This window comes from Phyllobates terribilis, unplaced genomic scaffold, assembly GCF_046119375.1.
Source record: "Phyllobates terribilis strain yellow unplaced genomic scaffold, ASM4611937v1 Scaffold_4__5_contigs__length_816908805, whole genome shotgun sequence".
NCBI lineage: Eukaryota > Metazoa > Chordata > Amphibia > Anura > Dendrobatidae > Phyllobates > Phyllobates terribilis.
Genome location: NW_027362764.1, coordinates 162,313,051 through 162,331,296, shown reverse-complemented (window position 1 = coordinate 162,331,296; position 18,246 = coordinate 162,313,051). Strand labels below are relative to the sequence as shown.

Genomic DNA, 18,246 nt, shown 5'->3' with positions numbered 1-18,246 from the left:
ACACTTAGCCTCCATGTCTGTGGCTCCACTGTAGTTTATGGGAGTTCTGAATCATTAGGCAGTAAGGAAAGACTCATGACCTATTGTAGAGCCATGCACATGTATCACCTCGTTCTCTTTAGGGCCTACTCTCACAGATTTTTCTGAGATTTAGAAGTAGTTTTACTCTAAATCCACATAAAAATGCTTCAAATATTCTGTAAATAAGCTTCCTATTAGTTATACAGCTATATGTTCAAAATAACGTGAAAAAAACCAGCACTGTGCGCTAAAGTTTCCTACCAAAATCAGTCGGAAACTTAATCAAAGACTATTTGATGTGGATTTAGGAGCAAAATCTATTTCTAAATCTTTATGAAAAAACTCAGTGTGAACATAACACAAGACTTCTGATTTTTGGAGGTAAAAGTCCCATAAGTAGAATTAGTACCCATCAGACATTTATGGTATATACACTGCTCAAAAAAAATAAAGGGAACACTTAAACAACAGAATATAACTCCAAGTAAATCAAACTTCTGTGAAATCAAACTGTCCACTTAGGAAGCAACACTCATTGACAATCAATTTCACATGCTGTTGTGCAAACGGAATAGACAATAGATGGAAATTATTGACAATTATCAAGACACCCTCAATAAAGGAGTGGTTCTGCAGGTGGGGACCACAGACCATATCTCAGTACCAATGCTTTCTGGCTGATGTTTTGGTCACTTATGAATGTCGGTTGTGCTTTCACACTCGTGGTAGCATGAGAAGGACTCTACAACCCACAGAAGTTGCTCAGGTAGTGCAGCTCATCCAGGATGGCACATCAATGCGAGCTGTGGCAAGAAGGTTTGCTGTGTCTGTCAGCGTAGTGTCCAGAGGCTGGAGGTGCTACCAGGAGACAGGCCAGTACACCAGGAGACATGGAGGGGGCCTTAGGAGGGCAACAACCCAGCAGCAGGACCCCTACCTCCACCTTTGTGCAAGGAGGAACAGGAGGAGCACTGCCAGAGCCCTGCAAAATGACCTCCAGCAGGCCACAAACGTGCATGTGTCTGCACAAACGGTTAGAAACTGACTCCATGAGGGTGGTATGAGGGCCCGACGTCCACAGATGGGGGTTGTGCCCACAGCCCAACACCGTGCAGGACGCTTTGCATTTGCCACAGAACACCAGGATTGGCAAAGTCGCCACTGGCGCCCTGTGCTCTTCACAGATAAAAGCAGGTTCACACTGAGCACATGTGACAGATGTGACAGAGTCTGGAGACGCCGTGGAGAGCGATCTGCTGCCTGTAACATCCTTCACCATGACTGGTTTGGCAGTGGGTCAGTAATGGTGTGGGGTGGCATTTCTTTGGAGGGCCGCACAGCCCTCCATGTGCTTGCCAGAGGTAGCCTGACTGCCATTAGGTACCAAGATGAGATGAGATCCTCAGACCCCTTGTGAGACCATATGCTGGTGCGGTTGGCCCTGGGTTCCTCCTAATGCAGGACAATGCCAGACCTCATGTGGCTGGAGTGTGTCAGCAGTTCCTGCAAGATGAAGGCACTGAAGCTATGGACTGGCCTGGCCGTTCCCCAGAGCTGAATCCGATTGAGCACATCTGGGACATCATGTCTCGCTCCATCCACCAACGTCACGTTGCACCACAGACTGTCCAGGAGTTGTCGGATGCTTTAGTCCAGGTCTGGGAGGAGATCCCACAGGAGACCATCCGCAACCTCATCAGGAGCATGCCCAGGCATTGTAGGGAGGTCATACAGGCACGTGGAGGCCACACACAATACTGAGCCTCATTTTGACTTGTTTTGAGGACATTACATCAAAGTTGGATCAGCCTGTAGTGTTTTTCCACTTTAATTTTGGGGGTGACTCCAAATCCAGGCCTCCATTGGTTAATAAATTTGATTTCCATTAATGATTTTTGGGTGATTTTGTTGTCAGCACATTCAACTTTGTACAGAACAAAGTATTCAATGAGAATATTTCATTCATTCATTCAGATCTAGGATGTGTTATTTGAGTGTTCCCTTTATTTTTTTGAGCAGTGTACTTCAGATTTGCCATAAATGTCACAGAAGGTTATACCCCTTTAATTTTTTGTGTGGTCCCTGGATTGGTTCAGTATGATAATGTGGCTCTTGGACCGAAAAGGTTGTGCACCCCTGGGATAGAGGATGGGAAGTGTTAAATAAGCTGGAATAAAATAGGATATAGAAATATGTGAAGACAAGCAAAAAAAAAGATGCCAAGAAATGCAGATTATTCAACACATAGACAGAAAATATGGAGTGAACTGTAATTTGGATAAGAGGGAAAATTGAAATGGGGTCACAGTGAGGAAAGCTACTAAAATAGACTTGGCAGGGATTACAAGCCCTGCTAGTGCTCTGTACGTGTGACCAGCGCGGGTGCTGTGATTTCTCTTTTTATTTAGTTTTGGTTGGAGAACAGGCATTTAGTATTCAGAGAAGATCTAACCGCAGCTTGTCTGCTTATGAGATTTTCTCAAGGATATCACCAAGACAAATATCATTGTTATCTAAGACTGCGGGCAAGAGGGATGTAACATCTCCTCACATACACTGCACACACAGATTTCCTTTACTGTGTAGGTGCAGAAGGTTAGTTATGCACATAACGATTAGGCATTAAACCTGCTGACCTAAGACACAAGCCATGAATACTAATTTGTTGGTTTAAATTTAAGTTTAGACATTTTGATAAAAAGGTGTAAAGAAGATGAAAAAAATTGGTTGACAGCATCTTATTATATACTCAGTGGAAAGAGAAGCATTTTCTGCATATTTTTGGTTTTATACACACTACACTTATTCAAGCAAAAATGTATTTTTGGCCCCACTGTATCTCCATATGTTTCCAATTACATACAGAGGCTAATGGAGGAATCCTACTGAAAAAAACCACGTCAGGTTTCCACAAATGCTTCACAATAAATACACTATACTCAGTGGCTACTGCTCTGAGGTACGGGACCAGAGGGACTCTGGGTGGTCCATGTCTGTGTCTACGGCATTAGGGTGGGTTCATAAAAACATAAAAAATCTTCAGACAGAGACAGTTCTTTGCTCATGTCATCTGTATGCAATCTGTTTTCACACAGAAGCAGCTATTAGACCTTTACATGACTAAATACAGTTTTTTAAGTTAAAGGATTGCAATGCATCAGATGTTATACTGTCGCTCCATATAGAATACTCATTTTTGGGGGGTTTGTCCAACACACGAAATAAACTAATGCATGATGCAATTTTTTATTCACGCGTAGGTTCAGTCTGTGAAAAAAAAAATCACTCATCTGCACTGCCCCATTGAATAACATTGCCTGAGTGCTGTCCGTTAATACAATTGTCTGAACCAACCCTTACTGTGATCAGATTAAGCGCTCGCTCACACTCACATAGATTCTCTCATGCCGATTATACTAATGAAACGCAGCTCAAACTCTGACAGAGTGTCATCTTACTGTGATCCCATTCTCTTGCATGAGAGAATCGCACCAAAGCTGCGGAGAAGATTGAGAAAGTAATTTCTCCATTCTCCGAATCAGCATGAGAAAGTAATTGCAGATCTGCACTGCCCCATATTATAACATTGGTCCAAGTGCTATGCGATAAAACATGTTATACACCAGTGTGAGCGAGGCCTTAGTCTGAAATTGCAAACCAACAGCAATACCCACAAAACCAACTTGCTGTTGGTTTTATTTCCATAAAATACAGTTATTGCCTATTTAGAGTATACTCTATATCATAATTGTTTGGCTCACATGCATTTTGAACTCTCGTCCTGTTACGAGCAGTAGGGTTTTCTTTGTCAAAATGTGCACCCTTTCCTCCGATAGTAATGATAAATATGGTGTAAGCTGCACTTTCATTGAAGACTTCTTTTGATGGTAAGTAAAGTGTTGCACATTTAGCAGCACAGTTTAGGACCAAACCCCGATGTAAACTGCGTTGTTAATGTGGCCTTTTGTTTTTGCGATTATTTGTTTGATCACAGTAAATATCTGCAGTTGTAAAGTTTCTGGCAATTTTGTGCCCTTATCTTCATTGTATTTTATTATTTTACAATTTTTAAAGTAGTGGAGCAATTCCAGTAAAATACCAATGTCCGAAGTTCAGAGCAATGCGCATCAGCACAGCTTGTAATTGAAACTATAAGCGGCCCTCGCTTGCTGATAGCTACGCCTCTCTCCAAAGCCTTCTAGACCAAAATGCTTGTTTAAAACTATAAATCATAACATTACGGCCTGCGGGATTAACTGTGTTCCTGTATTCTTTCTTTAATTAGCCAAACATCACATCAGATGAAGGACTTTGTTCAAGGACAGAACCATGGCTGTCTAATCTCATCGACCAAGGCACATTTCATATCGTACAGAGGTTGTTCTCTTTATCTAACATGAGACTGGAGATGAATGAAAAAGCCATGCGTGCAATCACCTTCAAGGATCCCGGCTTTCTCCCACTTATTCTTTACATTGCAATGTTAGGTTTTCATGAATTAATAAAACACCTAAGGTTCTGAATTATGCTGGACTTTACCCTTGGGTCCCAACATAGCAGCAAATGCATACATGGAGCTGTTCAAGGCATTGGATTTATTGGATTGTGAGTTAATAGATGTAAGGAAACTGTATTATTTAATACCTATGTGAATGTGGCTTTTTGTATGTCTATAATTTTGTGCAACTATTGGACAGGAAGCTATTTCTGCCAAGTTATCTTTCTGCCTTTCTAGTAGCTAAATCAGCTTAAAATGGAGTAGATTCAGGAATCTTTTCTGATTAATGAATCATAAAAGGGAGCACGGAACTCCAGTCCAATGCAAGGTGCTCAAATAGGGTCCTATTCCTTATACCAGTGGTCCCCAACCTCTCTTACCTGGAGAGCCGCATTCAGCTCTGAGAGAGGATCACAAGCCACGTCCAGACCCCTGTGCCCTCTGGAGTATTTTTTTTCATACGCCCTTAAAGGCAAAGTAGCAGCACTGAAAGCCCCCATTATCAATATAATGACTGCCAAAGGTTTCCCACAGTAATCACTCTGAGGCAGTACACCTACATCCTGGGGTTCTCAACTTACCCAAATTGAGTATTCTCACATCACTACAGTGGTGGCCAAAAGTATTGGCACCCCTGCAATTCTGTCAGATAATACTCAGTTTCTTCCTGAAAATGATTGCAATCACAAATTCTTTGGTATTATTATCTTCATTTAATTTGTCTTCAATGAAAAAACACAAAAAGAATTGTCCTAAAGCCAAATGGGATATAATTCCACACCAAACCTAAAAAAGGGGGTGGACAAAAGTATTGGCACTGTTTGAAAAATCATGTGATGCTTCTCTAATTCGTGTAATTAACAGCACCTGTAACTTACCTGTGGCACCTAACAGGTGTGGGCAATAACTAAATGACACTTGCAGCCAGTTAACATGGATTAAAGTTGACTCAACCTCTGTCCTGTGTTCTTGTGTGTACCACATTGAGCATGGAGAAAAGAAAGAAGACCAAAAGAACTGTCTGAGGACTTGAGAAACCAAATTGCGAGGAAGCATGAGCAATCTCAAGGCTACAAGTCCATCTCCAAAGACCTGAATGTTCCTGTGTCTTCTGTGCGCAGTGTCATCAAGAAGTTTAAAGCCCATGGCACTGTGGCTAACGTCCCTAGATGTGGACGTAAAAGAAAAATTGACGAGAGATTTCAACGCAAGATTGTGCGGATGGTGGATAAAGAACCTCGACTAACATCCAAACAAGTTCAAGCTGCCCTGCAGTCCGAGGGTACAACAGTGTCAACCCGTACTATCCGTCGGCGTCTGAATGAAAAGGGACTGTATGGTAGGATACCCAGGAAGACCCCACTTCTTACCCCGAGACATAAAAAAGCCAGGCTGGAGTTTGCCAAAACTTACCTGAGAAAGCCTAAAACGTTTTGGAAGAATGTTCTCTGGTCAGATGAGACAAAAATAGAGCTTTTTGGGAAAAATCATCAACATAGAGTGTACAGGAAAAAAAAGAGGCATTCAAAGAAAAGAACACGGTCCCTACAGTCAAACATGGCGGAGGTTCCCTGATGTTTTGGGGTTGCTTTGCTGCCTCTGGCACTGGACTGCTTGACCGTGTGCATGGCATTATGAAGTCTGAAAACTACCAACAAATTTTGCAGCATAATGTAGGGCCCAGTGTTAGAAAGCTGGGTCTCCCTCAGAGGTCATGGGTCTTCCAGCAGGACAATGACCCAAAACACACTTCCAAAAGCACTATAAAATGGTTTGAGAGAAAGCACTGGAGACTTCTAAGGTTGCCAACAATGAGTCCAGACCTGAATCCCATAGAACACCTGTGGAGAGATCTCAAATTGGCAGTTTGGAGAAGGCACCCTTCAAATATCAGGGACCTGGAGCAGTTTGCCAAAGAAGAATTGTCTACAATTCCAGCAGAGCATTGTAAGAAACTCATTGATGGTTACCGGAAGCGGTTGTTCGCAGTTATTTTGGCTAAAGGTTGTGCAACCAAGTATTAGGCTGAGGGTGCCAATACTTTTGTCTGGCCCATATTTGGAGTTTTGTGTGAAATGATCAATGATTTGATTTTTGCTTCATTCTCTTTTGCGTTTTTTCCTTGCAAGCAAATTAAATGAAGATAATAATACCAAAGAATTTGTGATTGCAATCATGTTCAGGAAGAAACTGAGTATTATCTGACAGAATTGCAGGGGTGCCAATACTTTTGGCCACCACTGTACCTAACACATCCAGCTTTAAGCACCTCCTCTAAGTGGCTGTATCATCCTATCTCCAGATTACTATACTTAATTGATCTCTAAAACCCCAATGCCATAATATTTGCATCCTGATTTGTTCTTATGTGCAGGGCTACTCACAAAAGTTACCATCTGGAGACCCGCTGTTCATAGCCGTTTTGCTAGACATGATACCAGTGCACCAAGCTGGCAGACAGCCGCGAGACACGCATCATCGGCCCGAGAGCCGCAGGTCGGGGACCCTTGCTTTATACCATAGTAAAAAGAACTCTGCACTTGAGTTCAATTTACTCTGTTCTGATGAATTCCCACATATATCTTTATTTTGTGTTGCATTCAGTTCTCTAAACACCATCCATAGTCATAGGTTTTACAAATATCATGCTCTCTGCTGGCAGATAACACTAGAGATCTCAGGAGCTTTCTACATATTTAGTTCACTAACATTATACCGGAAGTTCCCTCTACTGGTGACAACAGGCAGATGTAAAATAAAGGTGTTGTCCGGGACTAACATATTGATGAGCTATCTAAAGGATAGCCATCAATAACAGCGCAAATCTGTGCATCATGTAGTAGCCACTCCTGGGTACTGCAGATCAGCTCCTATAACAGCTGATCGGTATGGGGTACCAGGGGTCAGACCCCGACCAATCCAATATTGATGACCTACGGGATAGTTCAATATAGTAGCCCTGGACAATTCATTTTAAAGGGGTTATCCAGTTATAGAAAATGCTACTTAAATGTGCATATAATAGTAAGCTATACAACTCATTCATATTCTTCTACTATGACAGATGCCTCCATCTTCAGCTACTCTCTCAGTTCTGGGTTCTGCAGATCCTCTTCCAGCTTATACTCAACACAAGACAGCGTTAAATGTATCGGCATGTCCGGAGAGCTCTGTGTTTAAAGGGGGCTGGCTGACTCCATAGCTAAGCCAACCCATTTCACTGGTCGAGCTGGCCCCTATGTGTGTCGAGTGCAGGACCGGAAGTGTAAATGCGAAAATAAGAAATGACTGAGTAAAATCTTTAACAATTATTCACGTTTTACAGATGTTTTATTTAGGCGGGTGCTCTATGATGCGCATCAAGTTTTATTAAAGAACAAGGTTTTATGAAGATGTAGGATGATAGTATTGTGAGCCTTTCCTCTTGCTTCATTTCTATGCTGAGAAAATCAGAAGAAATGCCATAATATTATTTCTATAGTGCAATATTTTAGGATCCTTTTGCTGGAAGCTTCCAGCAGCTGGAGTCCACAGAATAATAAAACAGGATATTTCTATCAGATATACTACTGGATTAGTTCTGTTGCTCGTACTGATTGTTTTCTGCCCTCCATTTATGTGATCTGTTTTCTATTGACTGTGGGTTTTTCATGGTATTTGGTATTTCTTGTTATTCCTTCTACAACACCACGGACGTCTCAGAACAAACCTCATGATGAGATGTTTCACTACTGATGTCCTAACCGATGAATAGTCTCAGGGAGGTAACAGAGCACTGATACTGAGCATTTCTAAATCTGATATCCTGACTGATATTTTATATTTCTCAACCTTGTATAATAAATTTTTCAGTAACACTTGTTTTCTATTGTGTGGTCTATATTTCTAAATGGACGATGGTAAAACATTATTATACACTTTGCGCTGGGCCATAATTATTAAAACTGTCTAACAAGAGAAGGGGCCTTGTATCTAATGGCATCCAATCACATAGAAGTGTATTAAATTTAAGATGAGTTTTTATTGGCTGCTATAGGCTACCAGGGTAGTTTTTTAGTTAGACAAGAAAAGAGCGTATTTAACCGGACGAAGGTTACTACACTACAGTGCAGGGAGTGACATCATCATGTAGATGGTAGTTAAAGGGGGTTATCCGGAAATCAATAAAAATAAATAACTTAAGGAAATAGCATAAATAAATTCCTAAATACTGTTAATTACTGAAGATAATCATTAAAGAATAAAAATAGGCGCTATTTTGTTATACTGACAGAAATTATCCTAGAAAGTTATGAGGTGAGGTGCCAGTAAGCAAGTGCAGTATGAAACTGCTGTTGTGTCCTACAAATAGCTTGACATGTGGCATAGAATGTTAGTTAGAGTTGGAGGGGACCTCCAGGGTCATCTGGTCCAACCCCCTGCTCAATGCTGGATTCACTAAACCATCTCAGACAGATGTCTGTCCAGCCTCTGTTTAAAGACTTCCATTGAAGGAGAACTTACCTGTTCCATTCGTTAATCACCCTCACTGTCAAATAGTTTTTTCTAATATCTAATCTGTATCTTCTCCCTTTCAGTTTCATCCGATTGCTTCTAGACTTTCTTTGTGCAAATGAGAATAAGGATGATCCCTCTGCAGTTTGACAGCCCTTCAGATATTTGTAGCTATAAAGTCTCCTCTTAGCCTTCTTTTTTGCAAGCTAAACATTCCCAGATCCTTTTAACCGTTCTTCATAGGACATAGTTTGCAGTCCGCTCATCATGCTGGTAGCTCTTCTCTGAACTTGCTCTAGTTTTTCAATGTCTTTTTTAACAAGTGGTGCCCATAACTGGACGCCGTATTCCAGTTAAGGTCTGACCAACGAGGAGTAGAGGGGGTAATTACTTGACGTGATCAAGACTCTATGCTTCTCTTAATACATCCCAGAACTGTGTTTGCCTTTTTTTTCTGCTGCATCACACTGTTGACTCATGTGCAGTCTATGATCTATTAGTATACCCAAGTCTTTTTCACAAGTGCTGTTGCTTAGTTCTATTCCTCCCATTCTGTAGATGTCATTTTTGTTTTTCTTGCCCAGATGTAGGACCTTGCATTTCTCCCTGTTAAATACCATTCTATTAGTTGCTGCCCATTGTTCAAGCTTATCTAGATCCTTCTGAATCTTTTCTCTGTCTTCTCTAGTATTAGCTATCCCTCCTAGCTTTGTATTGTCTGCAAATTTGATTAGTTTACCTTCAGTTCCCATTTCTAGATCTGGTATAAAAATGTTGAACACTGGGGCCAGGACAGAGCTTTGTGGTACCTCACTTGAAACACTTCCAATTGGATGTGCCACCGTATATTACCACTCCTTGAGTACGATCTTACGTCTGGCTCACAGCAGCCAATAAGCATTCAGAAAGACAGGATGCACAGCAGTGTGAGAAGCCTCTTCTTACCTCAGTACCTCTGGTACCTCCAGTGTTATATCAGAAAAACAGTATGGAAATCAGTGTGAGCAGCCTCTTCTTACCTCAGTACTGCTGTTATCCAATTGATGAGAAACACAAGCTGGACAGCAGTGTGAACAGCACTTCCTTACAACTCTTCTTACCTCAGCACCACTGGTATCTCCATTATTAGAGCAAAAAATCCATTGGGATCACATCTTCCTACACATGAAGGGAGGCAGCTCAGCTTCTACTGCACATGCTCACAGTCACCTGTCCTATTAACATTCTAGGACACGTTTCCCCTAGGATGACAAGACCGCATCCATTTTAATTTTTAGTAATTGCCTCCCCGGACAAAACCAGTGTGATTTGCTAATTAAAAGTATTTTAGGATTGTATTTCTAATTACATTTCCATTAGTTATTTTAATTCAGTTCCTGGAGAACCCCTTTAATTGTTTACTGGAATGCATGATTGGTACAGTATGTTGAGATGACTAGACTTTAATGTTGTGCCTCTGAGGATGAGTTCTAAAGGGATGTATAATGTAGCAACCCCTTGATATTTGTTCCCCATACAACGTCCACAGAGCTTTCAAGTGGGGGAACAGCTGGGTGCCTTAAGGTAATGTATTACAAAACACAGGCGCGGTGCACTCAATTGTGTGGGAGTGAGATTCATTAAACATGAATAACATAAAACTAAAACACCTGTGAAGACAGAAAGACTAACAATTTAACCCAAGTTTTCAGAAGGTACATTATAAGGGCAAATGGGACATCTACTTATTATACCTACTGGAGCTTTTAGAACGTCCCATTCTAAATCCATAGGTATCAATATGGAATGGATTTCCTCTTTGTAGCTAAAGCAGCTTCTACTCACAGAATCATAGAATGTTAGAGTTGGAAGGGACCTCCAGGGTCATCTGGTCCAACCCCCTGCTCAATGCAGGAGCCATTTAAGACAGATGTCTGTCCAGGCTCTGTTTGAAGACTTCCATTGAAGGAGAACTTACCACCTCTAATATCTAATCTGTATCTTCTCCCATTCAGTTTCATCTGATTGCTTCTAGTTTTTCTTTGTGCAAATGAAAATAAAGTTGATCCCTCTAAGTGTGACAGCCCTTGAGATATTTGTAGACAGCTATTAAGTCTCCTCTCAGTCTTCTCTTTTGCAAGCTAAAAATTCCCAAATCCTGTAACCGTTCCTCATAGGACATTGTTTGCAGACCGGTCACCATTTAGGTCGCTCTTCTCTGAACTTGCACCAGTTTCTTCATGTCTTTCTTTAAGATGTGGTGCCCAGAACTGGACACTGTATTTCAGATGAGGTCTGACCAAAGAGTAGAAGAGGGGTATAATTACTTCACGTGATCTAGACTCTATGCTTCTGTTAATGCAACCCAGAATTGTGTTTGCCTTTTTTGCTGCTACATCACACTGTTGACTCATGTTCAGTCTGTGATCTATTAGTATACCTAAGTCTTTCTTACATGTGCTGTTTCTTGGCCCTATTCCTCCCATTCTGTATATGCTTTTTTCTTCATTTTTCTTGCCCAGATGTAGGACTTCGGTTTTTAACAAGGAGAAATGCATTCTGTTAGTTGCTGCTCACAGTTCCAGTTTGTTTAAATCTTTTTGAATCCTTAAGATAAGATCTAGTATATCGACTGTGTTTCCCTGATCCACCCAGTCAGTGATTCTGTCATAGAAGGAAATTAAGTTAGTCTGACATGACTTATTAGTTACAAACCCATGCTGATTCTGGTTAATTACTTAATTTTTATAAAGGTACTTTCATACATGTTGTTTCATAATTTGTTCAAAGATCTTTCCTGGCATAGAAGTAAGGCTCGCAGGCCTATAGTTCCCTGGGTCCACCTTCTTCCCCTTTTTGAGGATAGCGACAACTACTCTTCTGGGAATGCCATCAACATTATTTTGTCTGTAGGAATTGTTGCCCATTTAGCCACATGAGAATTTTTGAGGTCAAAAATTGATATTGGATAAGATGTTCTGACCCAAAATAGCAGTTCTAGTTCTTCCCAAATGTGTTTAATGGGGTCAAGCTCTGTGCAGCCAGTCGAGTTTTTCCACATCAAACCCACTAAACAATGTCTTTATGGACCTTGCTTTGTGCACTGGGTACAGTCATGCTGAAACAGAAAATAACCTTTTCCCAAACTATTACCTTAAAGTTGGAATTGTCTAAAATGTATTGGTATGCTGAACCATTCCAAATTCCCTTCACTGTATTTAAGGGAATCCATGAAAAACAACTTCATATCATTATCCCTCCTCCACCAAACTTTACAGTTGGCACAATGCAATCAGTAAACCCAGATTCGTCCATCAGATTTCCATAACGTCCATAAAGACTAGGGATTAACGCTCTCAGACATTAGGTAGCGTTCACATACTGACTGGATTCTTGGGGCAAATCAATGTGATGTTTATTACCACTACTTGCACAGTACCAAAACAAACCATAAACACAAAATCCCTAGCCTTGTCCAGGCACTAACTAAACAAAATAGACGCTGGCTACTCACACACTGCTGAGCTAGCCACAGTTCGGTCAAACACAACCGCTATTGTCCATAGCAATCAGTGCTACTTGCAGTTTGGTGCACACAGCCTGTGCAGATTCTTCTCGGAGAGGGATTCTGGCTTGTCTCTCTGTCCAGCTCCAATACAATCTACTCAGCTTCCCCCAGCTGACTAAGGTGAACACCTAGCCTGGCTATATGCAGAGCCAGGTGCACCTAATCAGAACCTGTAGATCTAGAATTTAATGCTAGCCTACCTGACTTTGCTACAAAACATAGTTGGGTGGGAGACTGGTGGTGAAAAACTTGACTGGCCATACATAGCCCTGACCTCAACCCCCATCCAGCATCTTTAGGATGAAAAAGAATGGAGCTCGCGGTCCAGATTATCTCATCCAACATCAGTGTTTGACCTCACAAATGCTCTTTTGGATGAATGGGTAAAAATTCTCATAGACAACTCCAAACTCTTGTAGAAAGCTTTCCCAGAATATTATAAACTGATCTAGCTGCTAAAAGGGGACCAACTTCATAGTAATTGCTATAGATTTAGAATGGGATGTCCTAAAAGCTCCTGTAGTTGTTAAGTTGAGGTGTCCCAATACTTTTATCCTTATAGAGTAGCAGTTATTGCACAAATGTTAGTGGTATAACTGGGGGATGGTGTAAGATGGTGAGCATAAAAGCCAAAAATTATAGACAGAGTGGGTATAGAACATGATCTAACAAACTGAATGTGGGATGATTGTGGGTTTGTTCTATTCACAGCTCAATGTTACTTCTAAATGCTTCCAAGTGTTTGATTCACAGAAATTCAAAGATCACAGGAAAATGAAAAGGCCTCCGTGCCTATTAACTTAACTAGTTCAGGTTATTTTTGGGCTTTTGGACCAGACAAAAGTTCAGGACTTTTTAGCACACATTAGTTTAGCTGTTGTGCTGTTGGGCTACCAATATGATTATTAAACCCTTTCTGACTTGAGGTGTAATGATACATCCCTGTGCCCTGAGCCCTAATGACCAGGTACGTATTATTACGTCTCAGCGATCGCACCCGCGCAGCCTATGGATGGCAGCTGATTCTGTCCACACCACTCCCGGCACTTTAACCCCATAAATACTGCGATCGCAGCATGTAGCGAGCAGAGGGACCAAAGCCCCTCTGCTCTTTGATCGGAGACCCCGCGACGTTATCGCGGGTTCCCAATCATTGCCATGGTGACATGACGACATCCGGGGCACCAGGCACTAGCAAGGTAGTTTGATCAACTATCTTGTGTCTGCAGCACTGACAGTTATGAGGTATAGCAGTGATCTTGTACTGCTATAACTTATAACTGCGATCAGACTGCAGAAAGTGAAAGTCCCATAATGGGACTAAGTAAAAAAGTGAAAAAAAAAGTAAAAAAACCAGCTGTAAAAATATTTTTAAAAAATCAAAAAAGAATTATATATTGTACCCATAAATAAATATTATTATGAAAAAAAAAATAAACAATAAAAGTACACATATTTGGTATCGCCACATCCTGAACAACCTGACCTATAAAACTGTCCCATTAGTTAATCCCTTTAGTGAAAACGGTAAAAAGAAAAACACAAAGCAAAAAACGATGCTTTATCATCATACTGCCAAACAAAAAGTGGAATAAAACGTGATCAAAAAGACGAATGTAAATAAAAATGGTACAGCTGAAAACATCATCCTGTCCCGCAAAAAAACAAGCCGCCATACAGCTCCATCAGTCGAAAAATTAAAAATTTATAGCTCTCAGAATAAAGCAATGAAAAAAAATATATTTTTTCTATAACATAGTTTTCAATGTGTAAAAGCGCCAAAACATAAAAAAAGATATAAATGTAGTATCGCTATAAATGTACTGACCGAAGAATAAAGCTGCCTCATCAATTTTACCACACGCGGAACGGCATAAAAAAACAACAATTCCTGAATTGTTGTTTTTTGTTTATTCTGCCTCCCAAAAATTGGAATAGAAAGCGATCAAAAAATGTCACGTGCCCGAAAATGGTACCAATAAAAACATCAACTTGTCCCGCAAAAAAAAAAGCCTTTATATTACTCTGTCAGCCGAAGTATGGAAAAATTGTAGCGCTCAAAATATGCAATGCAAAACCTAGTCTTTGCAACAAAAAAAAAAAAAGTTTTTTAGTGTGTGACAGCAGCCACACATAAAAACCCGATATAAATCTGGTATCGCTGTAATCGCACCTACCCGAAGAATAAAGTCATCTAATCAATTTTACTGCATGAGGAATGTTGTAAAAAATAAATAAAACCAATTCTTCACCTGCTGTTGATTTGTTCATTCTGCCTCCCAAAGATCGAGGTAAGGCTCGGCTAACATTTATCCTGCGCTGAGCGCTTACACTGGGGTTTCCGTGTAAACCTCTGAAATATGTGATTCAGACGGAACCCTCTGCAGAAGATTCCCTGTAATGAGGCAAATGGAGGAACCGTGGACGCCGTCTGGCCTGTGATCGTACGCCGTCCGTCTTTTTATTAGGTGTGCATAAAAGTGCCGTCAACCACAGTTTTGTGAACCTCTGAAAAAAAAAGGACACCACTATACAGAGGCTAGACAGAGTCCAGAGTAACTTTGCTGCCTCATCATAGTGAATGGATCCCTCGGGGGTTCATCTGAATTACGGCACTTGCAGATTTAAATGGAAACCCCGATATCCACCCAGATAGATCACAGGATAGATGGGAACATTTTACATAACGTTTTGGATCACAATAAAAGCTTCAACTCAATCCACAAAAAAAGTGAGTCCCCAGTCAGGTTTGTCATCTGTTAATGGAAATATAGGGGGCTTCCACGTTACTAATAGCACAAATGCTCTGGAAAAGCGAAATGGCCCTTGCCCCCCAAAAGAAATTCAGCAAATTCTGTGCTCCCAAATACAAATGCCCACCTCCCTTTTGAGCCCCACAGTGTGCTTAAACCGCAGTTAGCGTTCACATGTTTGGCATTTATGTAGCGATGAGAGCCCACCTAATTTATGGGTGCATGTCTCCAGAAGCATGAGCTGGACATAACATACTGGTCACTACAACAGCAGTTTGCAATTTTCACTCAGTAACATCCACTGCTACTTGTTTCTGGAAAAAAAAAACATGTAGTTAAAATCATCATCACACCTGTAGATAAATTGCCAGAGGAGTATAATTTCCAAAATGGGGTCACTTGAAGGGGAATTCTAGCACTTAGGGTCTCTGTATATGGAGTCTGCATTCTATTCTAGGAAAATCTGCGCTCCAGGAGGCAAATAGCGCTCCTTCCCTCCTGAGTCTCGCCGTGTGGCTAAGCAGTACTGTACAGCCACATATGGGGTATTTCTACATTCAGCACAAATTGTGTGACAAATTTTGGTGCCATTTTTACCAATTTCCAGTGTGAAAATGTAAAATCTGGGTCTAAAACAAAACTTTGGTGGTAAAAATGTAATTCTTTCTTCACCGCCCAATGGTGTAAAATTCTATGAGGCACATGTGGTGTCAACATGCTCACTGTAACGGGTCTGGGAGGCGGAACCTCAGCAACTTATACAAGGGGGCAGTCCTTGTAAGGAAGCGGGTGGCGACCAGGGAAGACAGGCAGGCGGTCACAGCAGGTGACCGGGACAGTCTCTGGGTAAACGGGCAGGAGGTCACAGGAAGTGACCGGGACAGTCTCTGGGTAAACGGGCAGGAGGTCACAGCAAGTGACCGGGACAGTCTCTGGGTAAACGGGCAGGAGGTCACGGCAAGTGACCGGGGCAGTCTCTGGGTAAACGGGCCGGAGGTCACGGCAAGTGACCGGGGCAGTCTCTGGTTAAACGGGCAGGTATGACCTGTGACGGCTGAGCCTCCAGGTAGGCTAGCAGGCAGATGGCAGATGAGTGCTCCCAGGTGAGCAGGCGAGAGTCTCAGGATAAGCAGGTGGTCACAGCATGTGACGGCGGAGCCTCCAGGTTGGCTAACAGGCAGGTAGCAGATGAGCGCTCCCAGGTGAGCGGGCAAGAGTCTCTGGACTGGCAGGTGGTCACAGCACGTGACGGCGGAGCCTCTAGGTAGGCTAACAGGCAGGTAGCAGATGAGCACTCCCAGGTGAGCGGGCAAGAGTCTCTGGACTGGCAGGTGGTCACAGCACGTGACGGCGGAGCCTCTAGGTAGGCTAACAGGCAGGAAGCAGATGAGCACTCCCAGGTGAGCGGGCAAGAGTCTCTGGACTGGCAGGTGGTCACAGCACGTGACGGCGGAGCCTCCAGGTAGGCTATCAGGCAGGTAGGTGAGCGCTCCCAGGTGAGCGGGCAAGAGTCTCTGGACTGGCAGGTGGTCACAGCACGTGACGGCGGAGCCTCTAGGTAGGCTAACAGGCAGGTAGCAGATGAGCGCTCCCAGGTGAGCGGGCAAAAGTCTCTGGACTGGCAGGTGGTCACAGCACGTGACGGCGGAGCCTCCAGGTAGGCTATCAGGCAGGTAGCAGGTGAGCGCTCCCAGGTGAGCGGGCAAGAGTCTCTGGACTGGCAGGTGGTCACAGCACGTGACGGCGAAGCCTCCAGGTAGGCTATCAGGCAGGTAGCAGGTGAGCGGGCAAGCTAGTCCATAGACAGACTGACAGGTGTCGGAAGGCAGACCGTCGGACCTCAGGCTAGCAAGCAGGAAAGCGGATGACAGGCAGGAATCAGGCAGCAAACTGGCAGGAGACTGGCAGGTAACTGGCAGGTAACTGGCAGGTAACTGGCAACGGGACCTGAGGGCTGAAGCAGAGTAGTGAACAGTGCAACAACATTGCTCGGGCACCTCCATTTTGGAGGAGGTGCCTTATATATGGAGGGATCCTCCGGTCATTGGCCGGGGACTCCTTAGGGCGACGCGCGCGGCCCCTTTAAGAGAGGGGGAGCGCGCGCCCTAAGCACAGTGACCGAATGAGAGCGGGCGCTGCAAGCAGAGCGGGAGGAAGCCGCCGGGCACGGAGCAGAGAGGTGAGGGGAACAGCGTCCCTGCCTAGCAGGAGGCAGGGACGCCGACGCTACAGTACCCCCCCCTTTAGGCCCCCCCTTTTTTAGGCCAGACAAAAATTTAGCAAGGATGAGAGGGGCATGGATGTTCTCCCGGGGCTCCCATGTTCTCTCCTCAGGACCAAACCCCTTCCAATCCACTAGAAAAAAGGTCTTTCCTCTTACCCTTTTGGTGGCCAGAATGTTCTCTACCTCAAACTCGTCTTCAGCAGAAACCGGAGCAGGAGGCGTACCTGTAGACTTGGAAAAGGAGTTAAGTACCACGGGTTTGAGAAGAGATACATGGAAGGAGTTAGGGATCCGTAAGTTGGCCGGGAGTTTCAATTTATAGGCCACCGGGTTGATCTGTTTGATAACCTCCAGTGGGCCGATGAACCGAGGCCCTAACTTATAGGAAGGAATCTTGAGCCGGACATATTTGGATGAGACCCAGACTTTATCTCCGGGACGAAATTGTGGGGAATCCAGGCGTTTTTTGTCGGCGTGTCTCTTCATCCGCTCGGACGACTGAAGGAGTGCGGATCGGGTACTCTCCCAAATGGAGGAAAATTTGCTAACGAGAGATTCCGCAGCCGGGTTGTCCACAGAGGTGGAGACAGGAAAAGGGATCCGAGGATGCTGACCGAAGACTACAAAAAACGGGGATTTAGAAGAAGATTCGCTCTCGTGATTGTTGTAAGAGAACTCGGCCCATGGTAGGAGATCCACCCAGTCTGAA

General features: G+C 43.0%; 1 protein-coding gene across 2 annotated transcripts in view; it reads left to right on the top strand.

Moving 5' to 3' along the window:
- The window catches only part of GSDME (gasdermin E), a 130,273-nt gene extending 125,091 nt beyond the window's left edge, over positions 1-5,182 (top strand). For both annotated transcript variants that reach the window (XM_073677870.1, XM_073677871.1), the window contains exon 10: positions 4,307-5,182. In XM_073677870.1, the coding sequence (XP_073533971.1) occupies positions 4,307-4,543 (237 nt within the window). In that variant the 3' untranslated portion in view covers positions 4,544-5,182. The remainder of the gene's footprint in view (positions 1-4,306) is intronic.
- The last annotated feature ends 13,064 nt before the right edge of the window (positions 5,183-18,246 follow it).